The following is a 17,901-nucleotide window of genomic DNA, read 5'->3' as shown; positions in this document are numbered from 1 at the left end:
CGATTCGATACCATTTCCGAAGAAGTTACTCACCAGCGACAGCGGTCATGCCCCACAAAAATCGCAAAACTCGTCGCACATCGGCCAAAAATTCGCGGTATCGGTCGAACCAGTAAAAAAAAAACGGTCCAAAAAATACGGGGCCGCAAAACTCTCACTGGTCAACGAAAAGCACAGCTCGGGACCGTGTGGTCGGTCCTCGAACTCCCGGGAAAAATGAAAATCCGACTCGGAGGAATGGAAAACCGACCGACTCGTCGCGGGGACCGATATCGGTGACACTGGTTCGAGGTTGACACGGTGTTTAAAAAAAAAAGAAGATCGGTGGCCCGGTCACGTAAACAAAAATAAGAGATACGATCCGGTCGGATGCGGACCGCAACGGAAGATCGTCCAGCTTCGACGGCCGGCGGCGTACTAATAACGAACGGGTGGCCATGGAACGGCAGGGTCTGCCTTACCGGCGCAAGCGTCTCTTCGAAGGAAGCGCGGATCACTGATACCAACACAACGGAGCCGACCGGGGAATACCACGGCGCGCGGACACACATCGATTCTATAGATACCTGTTGAATGCATCCAAGCCCCGACGCCCGGCACGTTGGCGGTCAACTAAATCGAAAAGGGGCGAACGAACCGGCGGAAAGTGCGACAACCTTGCGCTTGTCAACCCTTGTTCAGCGTGCCGACCTTTTTGTCTCCTTTTTCAGCTGTTTCGCTGACTTTTTGTCCTCCTTTTTGTGGTCTAATTGGGAGACTTCGGTGGGTGGGAACTGTGTGGTTCATAAGAGTAGGTTCTGCAGCTTGGTTGGGGTTACGGTGTTGCTTTGCGTACTGTGCTAGCTTGGGAGGAGTATTGCTTTGATGGTAATAGTGTTAGCTTGGAAGCTGCTTTGAGGACTGTAGCTTTGGAAACTAAAATCTTGCTTTCTAACTATGAGGTCGCAATGACAACTACAGCATCGCTTTCGAAACTGTACTGTAGCCTTGAAAACTGTAGTGTCATCTTGAGAACTACAGTATTGCTTTGAGAGCTGCAGTTAAGAGCTGCGGTAAAAAAGTGGGATTCGCTCACATTAGAAACTGGTTTCCATTCGCGCCGAATCTGTTAGAATACTGAACGTTGTACGGTCGCGTGCTCCGAAGCGATGATTCAGTGAGCGAAGGATTGCGACGGTTACTCGATACCCTTTCTATTCTTAGTTTCTAAGAGATGATCGTAGATAATTATTCGAAAGTTAGAAAGTTTTGAAGATGTTGGTAATTGATACTGTTAAGTGCGTCTTGTGAATTAAACTGCTGAAGGTCTCTAAATTTCAGCTGTTTATTCTTCGAACTTTAGTGAACGATCTCCAAAAGTTTCCATTGAATGTCAATCGGACGTCAGTATTTCGAGTAATTCCTGGTGACAATACAAGACGTACATGAACAATACAGAAATTACAATTTCAGTTTCACCTTCAAATCACTAGTGATCCAAGATCTCTCGGAACCACGATCATCATCAATACTAGCGCGAGTGAGGCAAGTCAATGCAAATGCAGTACTGGCGCACCATATAAAAAACTTAACTCGCGCCGCTATCGGTGAACTTTAACCCTTCACATCAATTCGTTGCAGTCAGCAATCGTTACATGTAGGTCTCTTAAAAAAAAACTCTACAAATATTCTACGTTAACCCCTTGCCCTATGATTTCTTTCCCAATTCCGCTCAACAGAGATGTTTCATTGAACATAATTTAGTCGAAAGAGTGACAAATTCTACACTTATTCTATGTCTAATTAATAACAGAAAAATAATATTCAATTCGAACTTGGAAGAATTAAGTGATTTATCTTTGTGAAATTCTATTCGGAATCTTCATCGCAAGTCTGACCCGATATTGTAGACTAAGGGGTTAAACATTGCAGATATTCCTACGTTCGAAGTCTACAATAAACGCTTTTGTTCATCAACTCCTTAAATTTGAATTTCTCGACCGCTTTCCCAACTTTCTCACTGAACCAATGTAGCTCCACTGTACACGTTTTCACGGAATTTCTCAAGCATAAAACTCCCCTAACACTTTCTCAAAATAATTACCATCGTTTGCATCCTACAATTGTTGCAATTTCGTGCGTGTACGCCCTGCTTCGGATCAGTTAGCTAGCAACGCGATACATAATTCATTTGGCGAGATAAAATGTTCATACTTGGAATACTGAGTTACAAACGAACGATTTAATTACTTGAACAGCAAGAGATCAGTATATAATTCCCTTCTTTCCTATCACTTAACACTAGATTTACTGACATTCACTGTACAGTTTATTCTATTGTTCTTAGAAAACTTTTAAGAGGTTAAAGAGTAAACAATAATTATACATATTTGCATAACTGCGTTAACTCTTTGCACTCGAGAGGTGACTCTCAATCACCATTTGATAGAATGTAACAAAATTACAAAGTGTTATATATAATATTAACTCTTATATAATGCATTAATATGTGAAATATTTATATAAAATAGCTTTGTTTCTTAATTTACGTATGCTTTCTCATTAGTTCGTTTCAAGTAGTATCGTCCATGTCTCATCGGAAAGTGTCGAATATTTCTAGTAAAAAACTTCGGAGTGCAAAGGATTAATAAAAATCGACCCAAACATTTATCAATGCTTATCAAATTCGTTAAGCATTCGATGTATAATTTAGCTTCATATGTTGCAAGTATTGTTCCCTAAAGAGTCCTCGTCCGCAAAGGGTTGAAAAAGAAGAGAACGCGTCCCACGTTACGAACGTTTATCGAATAATAATGAACAGCCTCGCTTGAAAATCGAATTCGAACGTAAAGACAGACGTTAAAAGGGCTTTGCCCCTCTGTCTCTTATTTACTCCGGCTCGTAAACGAACGCCGGAAGTATCCTCGGCGCTCGAACACGCGACATAATTTGTCCGGGCGAGGCGGAGAACCTTGCAAACTGAAAACTCGCGATTGCACCGGTGCACAGTTGCAAACAAGAGCCGCGCAACGCAGCGGAGCTTCGCCTCGGCATGTATAGAGAGGAAAGAGAAACAAAACTGCAAGAGGCCTCGGTGCGGTCTGAGAATACCAGTTGCCCGCAGTTTATGATACGTCTATTCGGATCGCTCGAGTACTCGCTCGTACGGAGTCCGAGGAGGTCGGTGCACCGGTTATTTCGCGAGACGCGATATATTCGAGAAGCGATTGCATCGGTATGGACAGATTGTTGAATACTGTCTTATAACCGAGTTACGTATTTCCTGTTCGTTTCGTGCCAAGTGGAAATATGGATAAGGAATTCCTTATAAATCAGATGCTGTTCAATATCAACGTGCCGCTGATGCTTGATTAACCCATTGCAGTGGAGAGGTAACTCTCGCGGCTTGATTAGATATAGTGAAACTAGAAATAATATGGAATATTAAACTTTGTATAATGTATAATAAAATTTTTGAATTTCTTAGATTATATTGTTTTAGAATTAGAATAAAATTATTATGCTCTTATTAAAGCATTATGCTTTTATTAACATAAATGTCACACGATTTTAGCAAAATAATCAAAATGGAAGAAATGTGATGTTAAATCATTTCATTGAATTGCATTATTATTATTATTGCATTATCTAGCTGAATGTCACCGTATCAGGTAACGTTATGTATAATATAGAAATATTTTCAAATAATCGTTTTATTGAATGAACTATAGTAATTCAATTTGGTTGGGGATCATCCGTGACTTCCATGATATTCAACGTGTTAAAAATATTAGTATTTAAAAATTGTTAAATTATGTTATTATATAATAATACATTTCCTTGTTTCTTGTGTGAATTATTATTAAATTACAGTGAATAATATTGTTTATATTTCGTCGAGTGTTGAATGTTTCTAGAGAATAGTCTTCAGTGCAAAGGATTCTCATTGGAACTATCGGGCATTAAAATTAATTTGTATTTTGTTGTAGTAATTATATAATGGGTTTATTGAGATCTTGGATTTGTATTTTGAAATAGTCATTGGTGAATCAATTGTTGCAGTAAATGCTGAGAAAAGTATGTATTTCATTGCCAAGAATAGTGCATACTATATTATATAAATACTTTGAGTTAATCACTTTGGCAAATGACGTTCATATTTGAACAAGCGTGGGTACCCACGTGAGTGACACGTGTTCGCCATCTCTGGTAAAATGACCGAACTGCATAATAATGCATATTTCTGATACAAGATGGCGTTACTGCACTGCACGCTCGAGGAAGAAGCAAAGATTCAAGTTTGAAGCGCAGTTCTCTTTTAATGCTTCCAGAAAATTAATTGAATACAATGATCTGAATGTGCAGTTTACATGTTCGACCATTTTTAATTGCTAGGATTCAAAATTAAAACTTGAATATACTGTAGAAATACATTACCCATTTCGTTGAAGAAAATTACGCTCTTTCACTCCAACTGAATGTTAACTGTCATGGTGTCAGGAAAAGGCGCCAATGCTGATCCGATTCTGATTAGAAATCTATAATGAGAATGGAAGGTAAAGTTCGTTGGTTTTAGTAAAATAAACGCAAATGTATTAGTACACTGAATAACAACTATGGATATTAAATAATTCGAGTTTAATTCGAAATTATATATTTATAGAACTGGTCTGTAGAATTGGTATCCGTTGGAGAACAATACCGAAATCAATGATGGAAATCAGAAGTTCTTTTCTTAAAATCCGATTAATTCTTACTTTAAAACGTTAACAATACATCGACGCATTCGTAAGCAATAAATTTAATATTTATTGCGGTTGAAAGGTAATTAAAAATGAATACCTCACTGGAACGGTACCGCGACTCATTCTGTTTCACCGCCAACTTACAAATGACACCGTTAGACGCCGAGGAGTGGAGGAAACCGGAAGTTCCTATTTGAAACTTCCCGCGAATTGGAGAAGTATCTTAAGAATTTAAATAAAGAAAAATATTATTGGCAAACGTAACTGAAGTCGGAGTAGACAAAACAGAACATTGTCGAATGAAACATACTTTATAAGCAAAATTGTATTTCGTTAATTTAACACTTGTAAACATAAACAATTTAATTCGAAATACTTGTCACGACATCTATAGCCGAATATTTAAACTAATTAGCTAGTTAGTTCCGTATTTTACATTTAGGTGGTAGTGTACTATCATTTGAAATTCTCCATGAATAATTAATAGCATAGACGAGATAATAAGTTAATCAAATATAAGACGAACAAGTTTGTATAACTGATTTAGTTTATTTACTACTTGGTCAACTTCGATCATTTTGTTTGATATGATTTTCCTATTGACAGTTTTATAGGCAAAGAGAATATATTACATGGAGTCCTATAAGCTTGCAATGTAATTGCTTGTAATTGAAAAGTGCAACGCATAGTAGTTATTGATTATTGGGGTATTAATAATTTCTAAAGTTTTTGTATATAATAATATTTATGTTGTGAGAGAAGCACGTATTCAGATGCTACTATATTTAGAATATTCTCCGTTTGTCCATTGGCCACCCTGATTTCTGCACTAGATTTAATTAGGTTGTTTGTGAGTAGTTACATATAGCTCCTACCGTGACCGAGAGCACAACTAACTCGGGAGTAGCTGGTCGCGTGGTAATAGGTCGATGAAAATAATCGGGGCCTTAGTATATACCTGAGTGAAATTTTGAAAAGATGTGGCTGGAAGAATGCGACAGTTTCGCCGAGTTATGTCGGGGATATCTGCCGTATTATTTACTGATCATTTTACCGATCTTTATTATTATATCCCCGGTCAACCCAGTTGCGGCATCGCATGAATTTCCAGTATATCGGATGCACCAGTATGACTTGCACGGTGAACCTCATGGTAACGTAATCTCGACACTTTTTTGGCCTAATTAAGTGTTACGACCGCGATAAGATTGAACTTCTCATTCAGGTTGCCGCAGTGCTCCAATTTCCTTGGAGGCCAGGTCCCTCACTGGATGGAGCACTTCCAGGCACTGTGTAGTTGCTAAAGCTCTGGACCTTACACCAACTCTATTCCATTCAATTAAGAACAAAGCTGGAGCCTTAATTGTAGTTCTACCAGAGAAAATTAATGACTTGACATTAGAAGAGAAGCAGGTTATCCAGTTAACTTATTTTAATGTTTATTGCTATTGGGATAAAGCAACTGGAATTATTCATTTTAGCATGTTATGAGCCTCGAAGAGTCCATGATCTTCGGACCAGAAACAGTAATACCAGTTTACTTCGCTACGTGGCATCCAGATTTACAAACAATTCTGGATGACCTTTCTAATGGATTTATTACGGATGAAAAAGCTGGTTCTGCTGCAGAAGCAATGTTTAACTCTATATCTGCCAGCGGTTATCAAGTTGTTGTGCCATCTGGACAAGCACTTCTTAAAACAGACGTTAAAGTGGCTACATTGCATGGTAAATTAGCTGGTACCAGAGCAGAGGAAAAGTTACCGACAATAGCTTTGGTAACCCATTATGATAGCACAGGAGTTGCCCCTGTAAGTGTTGCTTTTGGTATAAAATTATACAAGGTACAAATAACAAAAAATGAAGCATATATTGTTTAATAAATAGGAGTTGTCATTTGGAGCAGACAGTAATGCGTCAGGGATGGCTATGTTATTAGAAATTGCAAGATTGTTTTCTACTTTGTATTCTACTAATAGGTCAAGGCCACAGTACAACCTTGTCTTCATTGTAACTGGTGCTGGTAAACTTAATTATCAAGGTAGTAAAAAATGGTTGGAGGATCAACTGGATGGCCTTGAAGGCTCTGTAATACAAGTAATATACATTTTAAGAGTACTCATACTTTTACATGTCAAGGTAGCATAATTCATTATATGTCCTTGTATTAGGATGCAGCATTTGTTATTTGCTTGGATACAGTATCTACCAATGATCACCTTTATGTACATGTGTCAAAACCACCAAAGGAAAACTCCACTGGCTTTTACTTTTTCAAAGAGCTTAAAGCTGTTTCCGAATTATCTAATACAACTACAGTCGAAGGAGTTCACAAGAAAATAAACCTAGCTGACAAAACACTGGCTTGGGAACACGAAAGATACAGCATGAGGAGATTACCTGCTGCAACCTTGTCCACACTCAAGAGCCATGAAGATCCAATTAGAACCACAATCTTAGACTTAATGAAAGGAGGGCAAATAGATAGGCTACATAAGCATACTCAAGTAGTTGCTGAAGCATTAGCAAGGCATATATATAACTTAAGCTCTAGTCAGATTTTTACAGATCCATTGGTATGCTTGATTTTTTAAGAGGAATAGAAAAATGGAAGAGCATTGTTTCTAATGTTATTAACTTTTACAGGAAGTGTCAAAGGAATCCTTATCCTTATGGTTTGGTTACTTAGCATCGCAACCAAGGGCTGCTCCCTTATTAGCAGACAAACATAATATGTTAATCAGTACATTAAAGGAAGCAATGGCCAGGTACCTTGGAGATGTCAAAGTTACCCTACATACCCCTGATAAACAGGATCCAGAATTTGTTTTTTATGATGTTACCAAGGCAACAATGAACGTGTACAGGTAAATATTGATCCCAGTTTACCATTATTAATAAAATGAACAACACAGTCAATTAACTAATTATTACATTGCAGCGTAAAACCAGCTGTCTTTGATCTCTTTCTTACAATCGCCATCGTCATCTACTTGGGGATGGTTTACGTTATCGTACACAATTTCCCACACGCATACTCCCTAGCAACTCGTCTTTCCGTCAAGAACAAAGCGTCATGAAACATTTATAGAAATTATAATTTGTTTATTGTAAAGAAAAACTCAATACAAATTTTTTAAAGAATATTAATATATAACGAGCATCATAGGTGTATATTGGAGATCAGACAAAATCGTGTGTACATTGATTTAGCTCATATTAACCCTGAATTAAAAACTATTCTACATTTTATTTAAATTCTTAATCATAGACAGTTATAAGTAATATATATTTCTAAACTGAAATTAATATGTTCATCCTCCTACTTCTTCTTCCAATTAATAATTGTGATTAATGATAGCAAAAATGTTTAAAATCATAAAAGTATGTGCTATCCGCATTCTGTTAATGGATTATTTGTCGCTTCAGAATAAATTAATCTGTAAGAGTTCGTGATAATTAAGACCAAGCATAACAGACCAAATAGTGAGATTTCAGAATGCAATTTATGACGAAAAAGACTGGCAGATTTAAGCATAAATAAATACAAAATATTAAATATGACAATGTATCTAGTAATAAAAATAATACTAATTCCAAATTTTGTATAGAATAATAGAACTTGTATAGAGTAATTGATGCATTTAATATTTCTGCTGACCAGTTATCACTATGTCAATGTACGATATTTATATTATGTAATTCACAATAATAGTAAAATCTGATCAATAAAATTCAGAAATAATGTTAAATAACAATAAATAAATAGTGTTTAAAAAAAGTATTAATCAAGTTGCAACGAAAATGCTTCTATAAAATTCTAGAGGCTAACATAGAAAACAGAATCCTTGAATGATGTATCGCTATAAATATTAATTAATTGTTATCGTGTTTGAAATAAAATTATAAGGAGGAACCATAAGATGACTGTAAAATAAATGTCACATAAGACTAACAATTGAATACATAGTTTGTAATAATGTTGTTTTTTACCTCACCCACATATTATATAAATATTAGTTGTAAATATTATTGCTTTTGCTTTTCTGATTTTAAAAAATATTAGTTGATTCTTTATTACGTAGTATGAATGTTGTTTACTGGAAAAGATTAAACATAAATCACTTGACAGAAAAATAAGAATAAGCTAGGTGTGAAAATCATTACATTACTAAACAGGTTTGACTAGTTTATACTTTCACTTTGTGAGGATCGGGTATTCTCAGTATAGATTCAGGTATACAAACAGTAAAGTTCCCCAAGATATGAATTCTATTTTTGAGAAAAGTATTCATTTAATTTTTACTTAAATGATTAAGTATTTTTTTCAAAAACTTCACATTTAAACATTTTATACTTTTATATCAATAGGTTTGAAACTTAATTATAAAAGATGGGTATTACAAAAAAGCATGAGTTCCTTGGTGCAGTGCATAAAACCAGAATTAGAAGCAATAAGAGCAGCTGGTACATGGAAAAATGAACGAATTATTGCTTCACCTCAACGTACTCGAATTTTACTAACAAATGGAATAGAAGCTCTCAATTTCTGCGCCAATAATTATTTAGGTCTATCCGTGAGTTTCAAAATTCCGAACATCCAAATCAATCGTTTAATATTATAATTAATCTTTTCCTTCATTTAGAGCAACAAAGAAATCATTTCAGCAGCAAAAGATGCTTTAGACAAATATGGAGCTGGTTTAAGCTCTGTAAGATTCATATGTGGTACTCAAGAAATTCATGTAGAATTAGAAAAAAAAATTGCTCAATTTCATGGAAGGGAAGATTCTATTCTTTATGCTTCTTGCTTGGATGCAAATGCAGGACTCTTTGAAGCCTTATTAACAGCTGAAGATGCAGTATTTAGTGATGAATTGAATCATGCCTCTATCATTGATGGTATCAGATTATGTAAAGCAAAAAGATACAGGTGAGAAACTTAAATAAATATATTATTTTAATAATGACTATAATAACAAATTATATTTACTGAAGGTATAAGCATAGGGACATGACAGATTTAGAGAATAAACTACAAGAAAGTGCGTCGTCGCGTTTACGTCTTATCGCTACCGATGGAGTCTTTTCCATGGATGGCACTGTTGCACCATTACCAAAAATACTTGAACTCGCAAAAAAGTACAATGCTGTCACTTTCGTGGATGACTGTCATGCTACTGGATTTTTTGGAAGAAATGGAAGGTAATTATATTAGTGGTACTCTAATTCCATGTTACTTATTTACAATATGCAGTGTAAAAAGAGATTTTAGTAACTACAAGTTAAGAACTCTACAGCGAAATAGTAAAATTTATACACTATTTATAATTATATTATTAATAATTAATAAAATTTATAATTATAAATTGTATTAATACATATATGAAGTCATTAAATTACAGAGGCACAGAAGATTATTTTAATCAGTTAGGAAGCATTGATATCATTAACTCTACACTGGGTAAGGCTCTAGGTGGAGCGGCAGGTGGTTATACAACTGGTACAAAAGAATTAATTGCTTTGTTAAGGCAACGCAGCAGGCCGTATTTATTTTCGAATTCATTGCCTCCTCCCGTAGTCGCATCAGCAAGTAAGGTACGCTAAAAAAGGAATTCCTTTGGATATTTCTTAAAGTAATATAATAATTGAGAAGATGGATAGTGCTTTACATGACAATATTAGATACTAAAAGCACTCTAGTTAATATTAAGGTTCTTTTGCATAGGTCATGGATCTAATAACAGAATCTACAGAATTTCTAGACCAGCTACAGAGCAATACGAATCTATTTAGAAATGCTATGAAAGCAGCAGGTTTCACAATTATTGGGGACAATCATCCTATCTGTCCTGTCATGATAGGAGATGCAAGACTAGCCACTGAATTTGCTGATGAAATGATTGGTATGTATTTTACAATGTATGTTTATACATAACATTTGAATATTTGAACAATAAGTTATCTTTTTACAGAGAAAGGCATTTATGTTACTGGTTTTAGTTATCCGGTAGTTCCGAAGGGTAAAGCACGAATACGTGTTCAAATCAGTGCTGCACACACACAGAATGATATAGAGCACGCTATAAATGCATTTGTGCAAGTTGGAAAACAACTTACAGTGATTAATTGATACACAGTTTTTACATTTGCCTCGTAACGTACTCGTGATATGACACAAATAAAATTCACACAATCTCTGTGAAATGCAAATAATATTTAATACGTAGACACCAAAGCCAAGCTTTTACATGCAGAGGGACTTGTTCCTACCAAATATAAATCAAAATATTACCTTTTATACAAGTTTTTCGATATATAAGATTTTGTCAGTTTATAAACGCTTTCGATTAGATATAATGTTATGTATTCTTATTAAATATCAACTTTATAGACATTAAGGTTTGTATGGCTTGATCAGATTTTCAGAAAACTCTTTGACTTGTTTGACTCCACGAACTTCTCTTTCTAACAAAGGAAGCTGTGTTATATGAAAATCTTCATACAAATCCATTATCTACGGAAAATAAAATGAAATTAAACTACATATTTAATTATAATACGTCTAATAAAATAATAAATTACTTGTTCCAAATATTTATCTTGTATTTTATGTCTAGCTAGACAAAGCTTGCAAGGTGCGTCTCCTTCTTTCAGAAATAGCAGCTGATTCACTATGATATTATGGGTATCTATTTCACACTTTGTAAGTTCCTGTACAAGTCTTTCTGTTTCATACAAAGACAAGAACTCTGCTATGCATACACAAACAAATGTTGTTTGATCCGGGTTTCTGAACTGTTCATTAACTTGTCTAATAACAGTAAGCATTTCCTCTATTTTATTAGAAAATGAATCTACATTGAAGTCTGTCATACCCAACAATGAGCTTATCTGAAATAAAATATGCTAAAAATTAGGACTGTTACTAGAAATATAACTAATTATTGAATCAATTTTTATATTCCCTTCCAAACCTGTGTAATGAAAGGACTAATTTTCATCTTTAATCGCATCAGTTTTCCCAGTCCCTTTTCAACAACTTGTGGAAATGATAGTAACCTTAGAGTATGACCAGTTGGTGCAGTATCAAAAACAACAACAGAAAAGTTCATTCCTTTGACAAGCCTGAAAGCAAACATTTTTGTACAAATGACATAGAAATATTAGCTATGTATTGATCTATCTGATTACTTGACTTAACACTAACTTCATAACTTCTGCATAACTCATTGCTTCATCAATACCAGGAAATGCCCCCATAATTTCTTGCATTACATTTCTACTTAATCTCATTGCTTCTCCATCTGAAACTGTTATATAATACTACTAAAAATCATGTTTATTTATTAAGTCATGATTGTAAAACACTATAAAGTGCACAACAATGACTACCCGCATCACTTTCAAAGTATTCTTCGGGTAGTTCAGCAAAACCAATATTCGGATCTATTTCCATTGCAAACAGATTATCGAAACCCTTCACTTTTGTCGGAACTTTGCTAAACTTCTGATCAAAAGCATCAGATATGTTGTGTGCCGGATCTGTTGATATAATGAGTACATTTTCCCTCACTTTCGACAATTGCACAGCCAAAGAGCAACTGAAACAATAGATAAATGACTAAGTAGATATCTTACAAATTTAATGTTTTATCTTATTTCACAGTTGTTTAAATTTTCTGACAAATAAACACGTTTCACAGGTTATGGTTACCTGCACGTAGTTTTACCAACTCCACCTTTACCACCGACAAATATCCATCGTAATGATCCTTGTTTTATTATATTCTCAAGGGAAGGCTCGTATTCAACTGGCTCAGAATCATTTGTACTCATGGTCACTGAAACGCAAGTCTTACGTGTCTAAAAACAATTCTTACACGTCATTTACTATTGTCACTAGTTAAAGAGATGAAGATGTAAAAGCAAGGAAACAGAAAAATCACGCTACTGGATACACATATGTGCTTATATCAATGAATACACAAAAACAATCTGAACACGTGTGTACGTGTACATAAGACTATCGAGCCTAGACTATCGATACCTACATCACTAGCGACACATTTATGAAAATTTCGTTTCAAAATTGAGGAAAATACGACTTTGTAACTCAGCCAGGAACTATGTACATTCAAACAGGGAATACCGATTTTTTTTAGAACTTTATTTAAACAAAGATTATACTAGTGACATGACTGATCAGAGGTATTATTGTAAAGCTCTGATAAAGGCAAGGCACGTAATCCTTTTCTTCCAATAAAATCCCACCAATCTGCCAGCGTGAAGTGGTGGTCAATCGATTATTCGTGAACAAATACTTTTATGTTTCTATAAGTAGCGTGACAATTCTATAAAAGTTCATTGTCATACAGTAATCCTTTCGAATGCAAGAAACTTGAAAATCGTACAGGTAAAAGTTCCTCAAGTTTTAAAAGCTTCTAGGGAGACCTAGTTACCGAATTAATACCACAAGAGTATTGTAAATATCTCCAGGTAAATTGCAGTCATTCGTTGTAAGTTGAGAGACGCTGCGCCCGATTTGAATTAGACAAAAGTTAGTGGTGGAACAAAGGTGCTGCAACGATTCTACCTGGTATATGTAGTCGTTTAAATAGTATCGACAGACACAAGTCGATTACTCGCTGGTGAAAAAACAGCTCAATATCGATTGTTATAATCGACTACAGTTTTACTACACACGATGGATGTGTAGTTTTTAATAGTAGGCTAATTTGGAAATGTTCGAAGTGTCTGTAAACCGTGGTCCCAAACGTTAGTGCACAGTGGTTGTTAATTCAAACGTGTTTCCGTGAATCCTGTTCCCCGAGTGAGAAGATTTTGTGTATAGTATGCCGCAGTTTCATAAAATTGAAATAAACAGGACCGAATGGGAGGTTCCGGAACGGTATCAAATGCTCACTCCAGTGGGATCAGGGGCTTACGGTCAAGTGTGGTAAGACCAGACAGTAATTAGCATATTACAGTTCCGTTTTTCGACGTATAATCCGATGTCCAAGAAGTTTGAATATTGTATGAAAACTTTAAACTACCTTGCTTTCTGTCTCATAACTAACGCAGTATTTTGTTCCGACCATGAACTAATAATCATAACCTTGACATTTCTAGTGTTTCTATTGCTTACATTTTTAGAAAGCCGTTGAATGCACTGTGACAGTTGATGTTTCATTTTTCATTTCGACTGTTCTTGTTCTGTTGTTTAATTGTAAGGCATCATTGCGGCAATTCGTTTCAATCGCATAAAGCGGTTTTACAGCTTACATGTATCACGGATCCTAAAATTAGAGCATCTGACAATGATATTCAACCAGTATAAATGCACAAGAAGTTGTTTGTTACATCAAGTTATATTTCCGTCGAAATAATTAAAGGCTTTTCGGTATCCATTCATTCTCCTGTTAGACTATTTTCTAACATATGACTAAGTAGGTAGTTAGTCATGAAATGTGCATCTGTTGTTTCAGTTCAGCAGTTGACACAACAACTGGGCATAAAGTAGCAATAAAAAAGTTAGCCAGACCATTCCAGTCAGCTGTACATGCAAAGCGTACATATAGAGAGCTTCGTATGTTGAAGCACATGAATCATGAAAATGTGAGTGAAGAAAAGTAGATTACATGTATACGTACATATATAATGCATTCTTGAAGTTGGCACTGTGAAAATTAGGGGCATTTAGACACTTTGTCTTGGCAACCAGAATTAAGAAGATCTATGTTGTTACTGAGTTTTATTTTTACTTTTCTAAATCATCCAGCTTTAAAAGCTATTATTAAATATTCTACTTCATTCATCTGAATTATTTTTTTTATTTTTTTATAATTATTTATTATCGAATATTTTTTTGTTTCATAGATAATATATGATTAATATTTATTATAGGTGATTGGTCTGTTAGACGTATTTCATCCCTCTTCCACTTTGGAAGATTTTCAACAAGTGTATGTATTCTTATCGATTTTTTAATTTAACTGTTGTAATGGATAAATAAGTTTGAACACTATTTACCATGTTTTAGTAACATCATATGCTTTTAATAGGTATTTAGTCACGCATCTGATGGGTGCAGATCTCAATAATATTGTAAGAACCCAAAAGCTTTCAGATGATCATGTACAATTTCTTGTATATCAAATTCTTCGTGGTCTTAAATATATTCATTCTGCAGGGATAATACATAGGGTAAATTTATTTTTTGTAATATCATTAGAAAAACTAGAGGGAACTTGACAGTACAGTACTTATATTATTTAGGATTTAAAGCCCTCCAACATAGCTGTAAATGAGGATTGCGAGCTAAAAATTTTAGATTTTGGATTAGCCAGACCTACTGAGAATGAAATGACTGGATATGTTGCCACAAGGTGGTACAGAGCTCCAGAAATTATGCTTAATTGGATGCATTACAATCAAACAGGTGATTATTTCTTCCTTACTCTCAAAATATTTTCTAACTGACTTCACAAAAATTAAAATCTATCTTTTCTTTTTAGTTGATATATGGTCAGTTGGATGTATAATGGCCGAATTATTAACAGGAAGGACTCTATTTCCTGGAACAGATCGTATCCTTTTAAAGCTCTTTAAATAATGTCTCTAAATAATCACAGTCGTTATTTGTGCTTTCCATTTATTTATATTCTACTAATATATGTAGGCCCCAATTTCATTTTATAACAAATGTAATAAGTATCACGAATCTTTAACCATCTTAAAATTAAAAGATGTGCTTTTTGCTAAGGCTCTACATATGGCTTTTACTTTGCTTTAACATCTTTCAGTGCTAATAAATTAATATGTTTTATTTTATTTGCCTCCTGGCACTCTTTGCTTTTATTTAGCTTTGATTCACTAGCAAGAGCAATGTAATTGTTTAAAAAAAGAAAGAAACATACACGCATATATAATAAATGTGTAATACATTTATTAACATGCTTCAATGCACAAAGTCATATAACTTAGTATGTCATTTAATAACAAAAAGTTTAGCGAAAGTAGAGAAAGGTGTGGTGGAACCTTAGCAAGAGCAGATATACATCAACTGAACTTAATAATGGAAATATTGGGTACTCCACGAGACGAGTTCATGCAAAAAATATCATCAGAGTCGGTGAGTAATACCTGAGTTATTAAGTAATAATTTAATCCTGTAACATTCTACTAGTGCATGCTATTAATTTACAATGTGTTACGGCTTAAATGCCTCGCATGCATTTCTTTATGGTATTAAAATGTACAATATTTGAATGGTTCCTCAATTACTGAGTTTAACAAAATGGAAATAAACATAACATAATCCATAGAAAATTAACTTTATAAGTATATATTACATTTTTGTGTTTTATTGTTTTTTTAATTATCCCCTTTTGGAATGAAAATTTCTGCTTCAAATAGGTGCAATTCTAATATACTCCACATTAATTCAAATCTTTCCCATTGTATGACAAATTATGCTTCAAAAATACCTTAACTTTAAGCAGCCATTGATCATCTAACACGAGTCTTAGTACTCTGTGGTACACCCACAGAAGAAACTTTAAGCAAAATTAGCAGCCAAGAGGTAATTTTTTTTTTTTAAGATAAATGTCTTTTTTAATATTTTTTTTCAAACATTAAAAATACAATCAAGAAGATAAAAGAGAATGAATTGTATTTAACAACATGATTTTGCTTTGAGTTTGTTATATTAAATAAATAAAGCAAAACATTTAAAAATGTACAATGATTATGGTACAGTAAATAATACAAAAATAATTATAATATTTATCTCTAGAAAATTATTATATAATTTTAGTATGTATATCTACAGAACAGTATAAATTATTTACAATTTGTAAATGTAAAAAAAATGAAACATTGTTTTAGGCAAGGAATTACATACAAAGTTTACCACCTTTAAAGAAAAAGAACTTCAAAGAAGTTTTTCGTGGAGCTAATCCATTAGGTAATTATAAAATTAAAAAGTTTATAATCTGGATGGATATAACAAAAAATTAAATTAATATAGTACATATTACTTTGCAGCCATAGATTTACTTGAATTGATGTTGGAGTTAGATGCGGAGAAACGAATTACAGCGGAACAAGCTTTGGCTCACCCATATCTTGCTCAATATGCGGATCCAACAGATGAACCAGTGTCTCTTCCATACGATCAAAGTTTCGAAGACATGGATTTACCAGTTGAAAAGTGGAAAGGTATAAATTCAACTACAATTTGAGAAACAAACGTCAAAATTACCTAATTATTGTTAAATATTTTCAGAGCTCGTTTATCATGAAGTTATAAACTTTGTACCACAACAATTACCAACATTATCTTCAACAATTGAAGCTGCTTCATAAAGTCATGTCGGTAGCATAAATAATATAGGCATAAGCATAGTAAGATAAAATTAACAAGAAATAATTACAAAGGAAAGTATATATATTTGTTATATACAAAGCTATCATTGTATATAATGTTACATAGGTAACATAGTTAATCACATAAGCCTATGCGTACTAAGGGCAGAATGTATATTTTTGTTAATGACGTACGATACACGGAACACTAACATTTTTCACTTTACACGCATAAATTGTTTTAAAATATAAACTTACAAACATGCAACGCGTATATTCGTATTCATGGTTATACATGAACATTTTATTATGTATCCATGAATCTAAATGCTTTGAAGCTACAATTATACCTTAGTATGTATTTAATGAATATATTTAAAGCAAAGAAAATAATATTTTTCATGAAGTGTAACCTCGTAATGTAAAGAAAACGGTAACATTAGCTTCAAAGCATTCAATTTTGTTTAAATACATTGCTGGTTCTAGTCGGTAACGGAAAACATGTTAGATCAAATTTATCATTCAAATTAATTTTATTACATCATACGTAAATAATTTAAAATCATGTCATGTGTATGATAATATTAAAGTAATGCTTTTAACAACAAAAATGGCCGAATAAACTTTTTGATCTTTGTATATTGTTTATTTCTTGTATGTTAAATGATTAGTGTTGATAAAAATTGTTTAATAAATACTGGATATCTGAATTATTTGAATTAAATCGGTTACATGTCTATGGGAAAGAAGTCTATAGATAAAAGGACTCTTTGTATACTTCATGCATCTTTTCACTTTTTTTATGCGT

The 17,901-nt window shown here is 33.8% G+C and overlaps 5 protein-coding genes across 13 annotated transcripts in view; 3 read left to right on the top strand and 2 right to left on the bottom strand.

The window, feature by feature from the left end:
• Nucleotides 1–4,435, bottom strand: part of LOC116431069 (venom dipeptidyl peptidase 4) — a 447,002-nt gene extending 442,567 nt beyond the window's left edge. For 4 of the 5 annotated variants that reach the window (XM_076374131.1, XM_076374129.1, XM_076374130.1 and 1 more), the window contains exon 1: nucleotides 34–483. The gene's annotated coding sequence lies outside the window, so the exon portion shown is untranslated. Of the gene's footprint in view, nucleotides 1–33; nucleotides 484–4,416 lie in introns of those variants that run through there. The other variant, XM_076374132.1, reaches the window with a different exon arrangement.
• A 795-nt stretch (nucleotides 4,436–5,230) lies between these two features.
• On the top strand, nucleotides 5,231–8,682 carry LOC116434603 (BOS complex subunit ncln). The gene is made up of 7 exons (XM_031993169.2): nucleotides 5,231–5,877; nucleotides 5,950–6,137; nucleotides 6,206–6,535; nucleotides 6,612–6,821; nucleotides 6,896–7,300; nucleotides 7,371–7,591; nucleotides 7,666–8,682. The coding sequence occupies exons 1-7, from the start codon at nucleotides 5,703–5,705 to the stop codon at nucleotides 7,802–7,804; spliced, it is 1,668 nt and encodes a 555-aa protein (XP_031849029.1). The 5' UTR covers nucleotides 5,231–5,702; the 3' UTR covers nucleotides 7,805–8,682.
• A 243-nt stretch (nucleotides 8,683–8,925) lies between these two features.
• Nucleotides 8,926–10,857, top strand: Gcat (Glycine C-acetyltransferase). Its single transcript, XM_031993171.2, has 7 exons — nucleotides 8,926–9,011; nucleotides 9,096–9,301; nucleotides 9,371–9,657; nucleotides 9,723–9,929; nucleotides 10,130–10,322; nucleotides 10,453–10,630; nucleotides 10,700–10,857. The coding sequence occupies exons 1-7, from the start codon at nucleotides 8,990–8,992 to the stop codon at nucleotides 10,855–10,857; spliced, it is 1,251 nt and encodes a 416-aa protein (XP_031849031.1). The 5' UTR covers nucleotides 8,926–8,989.
• Nucleotides 10,858–10,920: 63 nt separating this feature from the next.
• On the bottom strand, nucleotides 10,921–12,989 carry LOC116434607 (ATPase ASNA1 homolog). Its single transcript, XM_031993178.2, has 6 exons — nucleotides 12,442–12,989; nucleotides 12,120–12,328; nucleotides 11,935–12,037; nucleotides 11,702–11,852; nucleotides 11,310–11,618; nucleotides 10,921–11,241 (listed from the first exon to the last, which is right to left on the bottom strand). The coding sequence occupies exons 1-6, from the start codon at nucleotides 12,561–12,563 to the stop codon at nucleotides 11,122–11,124; spliced, it is 1,014 nt and encodes a 337-aa protein (XP_031849038.1). The 5' UTR covers nucleotides 12,564–12,989; the 3' UTR covers nucleotides 10,921–11,121.
• A 272-nt stretch (nucleotides 12,990–13,261) lies between these two features.
• On the top strand, nucleotides 13,262–17,803 carry LOC116434605 (mitogen-activated protein kinase p38a). 5 transcript variants are annotated; one of them, XM_076374139.1, is made up of 10 exons: nucleotides 13,266–13,683; nucleotides 14,213–14,342; nucleotides 14,631–14,689; nucleotides 14,789–14,930; nucleotides 15,003–15,165; nucleotides 15,242–15,313; nucleotides 16,229–16,308; nucleotides 16,614–16,692; nucleotides 16,773–16,946; nucleotides 17,014–17,803. In XM_076374139.1, exons 1-10 carry the CDS (start codon nucleotides 13,580–13,582, stop codon nucleotides 17,091–17,093), a joined length of 1,083 nt encoding a protein of 360 aa, XP_076230254.1. In that variant the 5' UTR covers nucleotides 13,266–13,579; the 3' UTR covers nucleotides 17,094–17,803. The 5 variants fall into 5 exon arrangements, with proteins under 5 accessions (XP_031849033.1, XP_076230254.1, XP_031849032.1 ...); XM_031993172.2 differs by lacking the exon at nucleotides 16,229–16,308 and adding an exon at nucleotides 15,779–15,858 and having other exon boundaries at nucleotides 13,267–13,683; XM_031993175.2 differs by lacking the exon at nucleotides 16,229–16,308 and adding an exon at nucleotides 15,779–15,858 and having other exon boundaries at nucleotides 13,622–13,760.
• The last annotated feature ends 98 nt before the right edge of the window (nucleotides 17,804–17,901 follow it).

The sequence above is a fragment of the Nomia melanderi genome, chromosome 1 (genome assembly GCF_051020985.1).
Source record: "Nomia melanderi isolate GNS246 chromosome 1, iyNomMela1, whole genome shotgun sequence".
In the NCBI taxonomy this organism is placed as follows: Eukaryota; Metazoa; Arthropoda; class Insecta; order Hymenoptera; family Halictidae; genus Nomia; species Nomia melanderi.
The sequence above is the reverse complement of the archived record's forward strand: the minus strand, read 5'-3'. Positions and strand labels throughout refer to the sequence as shown.